Source organism: Nicotiana attenuata, unplaced genomic scaffold (assembly GCF_001879085.1).
Source record: "Nicotiana attenuata strain UT unplaced genomic scaffold, NIATTr2, whole genome shotgun sequence".
Classification (NCBI taxonomy): domain Eukaryota; kingdom Viridiplantae; phylum Streptophyta; class Magnoliopsida; order Solanales; family Solanaceae; genus Nicotiana; species Nicotiana attenuata.
Window position 1 is genome coordinate 542,697 of NW_017670426.1, and position 7,390 is coordinate 550,086.

The 7,390-nt window shown below is 30.2% G+C and overlaps 1 protein-coding gene and 1 long non-coding RNA gene across 10 annotated transcripts in view; one reads left to right on the forward strand and one right to left on the reverse strand.

The window, feature by feature from the left end:
- LOC109239256 (GDSL esterase/lipase At4g10955-like) overlaps positions 1–603 on the reverse strand; it is a 3,979-nt gene extending 3,376 nt beyond the window's left edge. Inside the window, exon 1 of the mRNA XM_019405802.1 lies at positions 357–603. Coding sequence (XP_019261347.1) covers positions 357–392 — 36 coding nt within the window. The 5' untranslated portion in view covers positions 393–603. The remainder of the gene's footprint in view (positions 1–356) is intronic.
- An 89-nt stretch (positions 604–692) lies between these two features.
- The window catches only part of LOC109239257, a 21,514-nt gene continuing 14,816 nt past the window's right edge, over positions 693–7,390 (forward strand). Inside the window, exons 1-7 of one of the 9 annotated variants that reach the window (XR_002069870.1) lie at positions 696–813; positions 960–1,063; positions 1,250–1,313; positions 1,479–1,543; positions 3,137–3,223; positions 3,356–3,464; positions 4,462–4,929. This is a non-coding gene — a long non-coding RNA (uncharacterized LOC109239257). Of the gene's footprint in view, positions 814–955; positions 1,544–3,136; positions 3,224–3,355; positions 3,465–4,461; positions 4,930–7,390 lie in introns of those variants that run through there. The other 8 variants (XR_002069872.1, XR_002069868.1, XR_002069866.1 and 5 more) reach the window with 8 other exon arrangements.

Genomic DNA, 7,390 nt, shown 5'->3' on the forward strand with positions numbered 1-7,390 from the left:
GGGGGGGGGTGGGGGGGAGGTAAACATATTCTTTTTTTAAATAAATAGGAAATTGGACAATCTACCCTCAATCTTTTTATATAAAAAAAATAGCAAAATGGAACATCTACATAGTAGCATTTGCTTTATAACTCAAGACACTTCTCAAGGTATAGAAATTCAAAATACCCTTTTGCCAGCAAGTTGGATCAATCAGAAAGAGAGAATAAACAAGCCAGGAACATAAAAAAGATACAATCTTTATAATAATAATGCCAGGAATATAAAAAACCTGCAATCTTTAGGGGGAAATGCAAGAAAGATTAAAAATATTGAATCTTTAGTGAAAATGCAATAAGGGTTGAACAAGATCCGACCTTAGTAGTGGTTAAAATGCCATTTCCGGTTGCCATTTGCTGAGATTTGTTAGAACCCACCTTTGCCTCTATCTCAAACAGCCAAAGGGGGGGGGGGGGTTGCAGGAAGCTGGAGAAGGAGGTGGAACGTTGGCGCTCAACTGTCGTTTTCGATTGTACAAACAATTGATGGTTCTGTCTCTTTCCTCTATGAATGACACAAAAGTGATGTTCCTTAATGTTTACTTTTGTCCTAATTTAGGTTATGTACTTTCCTTTTAGTCTACTGATATAGTCGACCAGGGGCTTAACTGACATTTCACATCTCAATTATCATTTTGCTCAGTCATGTGCTTTTAACGTGCTCATTCTAGGTCTGCTATTTCACCATAACACACCAAATCTAGAAGCATCACTCTTTCAAAAATAATTTTGCTCTATTCATCTTGTATATGTCTGTTACGATTTCAATTTTCTGGTATGATTCTCTCTCAATTCTTGCTCAAATCTTCTTCTGTTTTCTCTCTGCTATCTTCTTTTCTTTCTTTTCTTTTTTTGAGATCTCTTAACAGTTACCAATTTCATGGAGGAATTTTCTTGGTTGTTGTTGTTTTATGGAGACAGAACAAACTATCAACACCTCTGTTAATTGCTTAACAATGGAATGAATTTTGATATATCTATTTGGACTTATAGTTAGCGCTGCTGCATATATTTATGACTTACAGGTAAGTGTTCCCTATTTTGGGAATTTTTCCTTTTTCTCTTCGAATTCCATAGATTATATTTTGCACCGCTAATTGCAATAGAAGTTTTCGGTGTTTATCTTGTGTATTTAGCTCTTTTCTTAACTGATTCTACTTATTCATATTTTATTTTGAATATCTGGTGCCAAATTTCTTGGTTCTGTCCAGACGGCCTCAAAGATGTTCTTTGAGAGGTCGCAACATTTTAGAAATATGAGTCGTCTACAATGAGGTAATGTTCGTGAGATTTTACCCTTTTATTCTTCGTTCTCCATCACCACTGGCCTCAATGGAAAAAATAAAATTTATTAAAGGCAATTGTTGTAGCCTTAGTCTCTTTTTTAAACTAATTTTGCACATGCTTATGCTCATTGACTATTTTGTGTCAATTTGTTAGCAATCAATGGTACTAAAGGAACTTAATGCGAATAGAAAAAGGCTTTTTGAACTAAACTCTCAAAGGTCAGTAAGGCATTTATGTTCTGTCAATTATTCTGATTGCTTTTTATGGTAATGTCTTCTTTGTTTTTCTGAGCAGAGATTGACAATTTGGACTATGTCGTTTTGTGGCATATTATATAATGCACTATATAATAATACAAATTTCAAATGGTTATTTATTTTTGCTCAATTTAAATATGTCAAAGTTTAATCAATCCTCTCTTATTTTAATGAAAAAATAAAGTTATACTCTTTGAATTGATTTTTTACTGTGGATGGAGGAATTAATTACTTAAATGATCAGCTATGTTATGGAAATAATGTAGCAAAGTCACTTTTGTATTTTATGAGAGATTTATTTTTCATATTGTGCTTGTTGACTAAAAAGCACCGCAATAGCATGGTTGTGAACTTCTGATCCTTACATATGTCAATGACTAACTGATCACACGGATTATGACAAGATGGTTGAAGAAGCTAAGATGTATTGCACCAAAATTTCATGAAGTCTTCCTTGAAAATGAATTTGTTGGATCATAACAAGAAATCTAAAGAATCATCTCATATATGCTCTATACATTAATCTCAAAGGCCAAAGATGAGATTAGAATGATGAGATTACAGATTGAACTTTGGTATAAGACAAAACTAACATGTACTTATTTTGAGCTCGAATTTACAAGCACTGAATTTGACGAGCACACTAGATAAACAGAATAAGGTCCTTGAGAATTCTAGGAGTTATCAAATATTGATTAGCAAAATTGTTTATAGCTACAGGGTACAATTATAATATTGGGTATTATATTATTACATAGTGTATGATAATTGACATGGGGTTGTTTTTCTATGTTCATTTAAGTTTAAGAGATGTAGTAGTGCAAGAGATATTTTTTTTTTCCATCTTTCTCCTGTAGCTTTCTCCAAAGATCTAAAATAAATGCATGGCCTGTCAAAAAGATGGAAGCTCTCTTAGAAGTTGCAAAGAAATATGAAATGAGACCACCAACTCTAGATATTTTTTCATCTTAACTCATGCTTATTAGCCGTTGATGTTAGTTTACACTCGCTACTCTTGGAAGAGGTTTGCCGATTTGCAGCATGATGGTTTCCTTTTTTGTTTTTTTGTTATGCTAATTGTTATACTCCGTTGTCCTACGCGCAGTTGATATTCTATAATAAATAGATGTTTAAGTGAAAATTAAGCTTTTGTTAGTTGTTTGGTTGTCTTCGATATGATCCTTATGTGTTCAATAATATGCTATAAATAAGGAAATGGGACAACATGACCATCACTAATGTGCTCAATTAATGGATATATAAAGATCAAATAGTTCTCTACAAAGTAATGTTTCAGTTATATGTCTACTTTAAAGTAGTTTTAAATATGCAAACTTGTGCGTAGCAGATTCTTACGCCTTTTCTGCAGCTCTTAAAAGAAACCAAAGACGATGTTTCAGATATTACCATGATATTGACCTTCCATTACTAACGTCACATCCTTTAGAATGTTTATGTTTCTTGCTATTAACAACTTTAGATTTTATTTATTTATTTATTATTATTATTATTATTAAGATCTACTAATTTACGGATTATTATTTCCTGTATTAGGTAGACGAATGATGGATTAGTTTCACAAGCTATTAGTGGTTCCAAGAGCTAATCTCAGTTATCATAGATATGTCAAACCCAAAAATTGTATTCCCTCTGCTTCTGGTCCTTAACCACCCAAATTTGATTGAAACTTTCATTTTTATATTTCCTCTTTCACGCTACGAAAGTACATTCCTTTTTTTCTGATTTGTTTTTAAAAGTTCTTATTGCTTTCAGTGTAGTGGCAGCAAGAAGAGAGCAAGAAGGGTACAACTTCAAATTTAGAGCAAGAAGTGCTAAAAGCATCAGATCCACATGTGAGACGTCTGTTTTACCAATTAAAAAGGTTTATCTGTTTATCTTCCCTTTTACTTATATACGATATAAAATTTTAATTTAATTTTTATCTGTTTGGTGCATATATTGTTCTATTGGAAGATCTGAAAATATTGTAATGAGTCATTTTTATCTTTGTCGGGTACTTTTATTATTATCACTTGACAGAGACTCTTCTACATGATTGCATTCACTTGCATCATTTAGATCTTCAAAATCAATTTGGTCAGCAATTTGATATAAGTGGGGATAGATATGCTTTTTGAATGGTTCAAACAAGTCCCACCTTGAGACACTGTGAAACAGTCATAGATGAAACGCCAATTGTAAGCAATGTCGAACAACATGGACATTAAAAAGCAATATTTGTTCGAGTTTATGGTGCTGGCCAAAATATTATGATATCTTGTTCATGAGTAGTTTCATAATGAAAAAGTTATATTACTTGATATATGTTAAATGTTGAATAAAGTGATCCCTCAGCCAATAAAATATGGTTGTACTTGTTGTTTGTCTTCAAAATAAGAGTCCAGTACTGAGTCACTTTGATTGTTATTGGCTAATGTACATGGTGATTGCACATTAAGATAATTATTACTTCACATTATAATTCTTGAAGCTCAAAGCCAAACGAAGTCACTACTTTAATTGACTTGCCTTATTCCAATGTCTAACTTAGATTCTTACGATGGACTTGAAATTTTTGTTCTATGGCACAAGATCTGTTATAAAAATTTGAATAGGTGTTCCACTTATGTGATTTTGTACTTTCTGTGTGTTATTTAATTATTAATTTTCTCAATGGAATCCAGTTTATTGGATATATGTTGGAACATATCAGTATCACAATTGAGACTCTAATTTGTATTTCACCTTCTTTTTTACAGTAACGTTTGTGATGCTTCTCAGCAGCTTTTAAGTTATGTTTCAATGAAGACTTATAGGGTTTAGCTTCTATCACTTGAAATTTTTTAAGATTTTAATGATAATACACTGTTGATATGCAGGACTTTGTGTGAATATACAATGATTGGTACAAATGCTAAAGGAGATTGGCTTGTTATGAAAATGAAAGTAAGATTTTCGACTTGGAAGGTAACCGATTCAAAAGACCAACTCTTCCCAAGCTTTGCAATTTTCCAAACATTGTAGAAATGTTAAGTGCACTTTGACTGTCTGTCATTGTCCATTGTATGCAGAGTCTGAGCTAGATATTTGTTATTGTTCACTGTTTCAGATTGAATTCCCTAAGCTTCAAGTATATGTGATGTAGCTTGGATGCTTGATTTCTGTGATTGCAAAGTAAAATATTTTGTTCTTTGTTTCCTGACTTCTTTTGTTTTTGCAACTTAAATATTTGGGAGGTTTGATTTACATGGCATGTATTTTACTTTTTCAGTTTTTGTGTCTTCATGTTTGAGACTTCTGAATTTACATTCCCTTGTAAATAAAAAATGTCTTACGTTTGAGGTTTATTTTACTGTCGTTGTCATACTTAGTTATTACTTTTTGTCATGTTTACTTGACTTTCTTGCTACGAGAGTGTGTTGGTTGAAAGCAATGACCAATTATATAGAATATAATATTATGAAATGTTGTCATTGCTTAAACCAACTACATGATTGAAAAGTGAAAGAAGTCTGCTACCTGAAAATGGCTAAACCCGTCTAGTTTATATTTAGATGCAATATATTTTTAAATATCTTATTTTTCACTTAATGACATAATTTTATAAGTCTTTCTTCCTCTTTTTTTTTAAATGTATTTGTATTAGGTAGGGGTGTTCATAAAAATCCGAAAAACCAAACCAATCCGAAAACCAAACCAAATTCGACCAAAAAAATCGATACTTTTTGGTTTGGTTTGGTTTGGTTTTGGTTTTGAATTTTAAAAATCGATCAAATTTGGTTTGGTTTTGGTTTTAATCAGAAAAAAATTGAACCAAACCGACTATAGGAGTAGCTATTTCAAATTTATTATTACACCTATATATATATTGTTATACAAAGTTTCAAAAATTTTATGGTGAATGTAATAGTTTGCACTTTTAATATAGTTCTTTACCTTTACATTCTAATTTGATTGGTAGTTTTCTTTTGTTTAGTGTAAGAATCCATTTCGTGTTAAAAATAACATATTTTTAATTGAGTCCTTAAATTATTCATCACTATTTGATTCAATTATCATCAATATATCTTGGTAAATAATAGATTTCTCAAAGGGCAATTGATTTGATAGTGTTACATTGAAAATGTGGTCGCCGGAATATGTGTTTGGTAGTGTATGTCTTATATTTAAGAAAAAACCGACAAATAACCGAAAAAACCGAAAAACCGACATAAACCGAATCGAGAAAAACCGACTTAATTAGTTTGGTTTGGTTCTAATATTTGAAAAACCGACTTACTTGGTTTGGTTTCTTTTTAGGAAAAAACCGATCCAAACCGAACCATGAACACCCCTAGTATTAGGTAAAACTACATTATGTAAAATGGGACGTAGAGAATATCAGAATAATATAGCCCTTTTAGTCATTTAACTATTGATAAATTGTAATTCTCGTTATTATAATACAGTCAAATCACTATATAACAACATCCTTATATAACGGTCATTCATTATAAAAGTCAAGTTTTCCTCAGAACGGATTTTTTAAGTTATATTTACCTCTCTATAACAGCTTTTTACCTATTACAACAACGACCGTATTTATAGCAGAACGCTCCATCTAAATTTACCCTTTTATAACAGCCATATAGAATCTTTTAGATTACTAATTATTGAAAAAATATGCACACAATCTTTTCTATTAACAAAGTTTTTATCTTGCATAAGATATAAGATTTGAAGATTTGCACATGATATTTTTTTCATTGGACAAATTCCAAAAAATATTTAGATAGAAACTTTAAATGTAAGCTATTAGATTGTCTTCAAGGAAAAGCTATTGGATACCTTTTTGCTAAAAAATTGGACACGAATCTTCATTAATTCAAGCGTTGCATCGTTAGTAAGAGAATAAAATCTACGAAACAAGCTCCAATCACAAAGTTCTTTCATCAATCTTGAAAGAATTTATTTTTCTAGGTAGCTTTAAAATGCCTGCCTTCGAGTTTAAATCTTTATACATTTAGTTATGAATTTATTAATAATGTATTAGCTTTCTTCATTATTTAACTAGTAAAATATGCATATCTTTTGAGATTTTAAATTTGAATAATTTTTTATCTTTTATATGTAACATTAAAAAGGAAAAATAATTAAGTTTTGGATAAGATTTATCTATAACAGCCAAAAAATATTTAAACGTCAAATTATGTTATAGGTGTATAGCAACCATTCACTATAAAAGCCAAAAAATATCGGAACAAATGAGGCTGTTATAGAGAGGGTTGACTGAATATGGCGAAGCACATTTAACTTTCGGTTAGTCCTTTAATTATTGATAAATTATAGTTCTGCTTATTGTAACATTTGGAAAAGCACATTTTGTGAGCACGTGATTTTTGCCCTAAGCAATTTATTCCAAAAGTTTCAAATAATTGATTTCTTTATTATTTTACGATTATTGTGAATTTTTGTTGAATTTGGTGTTAATTGGTTGCATGATAATTCATATTAAAAATACAAAAATATGCATTTTGCATTAGGAATTTAATTTCACATTTTTAGTGTTAATTAGGTATGGATTTGTTTAGAATAAAAATTAAAGAAAATCACAAAAAATAGTTTCTTTGCACTTTTAATTGTTAACTGTTGCATTTATCTTTTAAGTAGAATTTTAAGTAATTTTAGGATTTGAATAGTGTAATCTCGAATTATTTTAAGTATTGGTTTTAATTTTTTTACATTTTATAAAATCAGAAAAATGCAAGATAAAAATACAAAAATATAAAATAAAAATAAAATACAAAAGCAAAAGCAATAAAAAGAAAA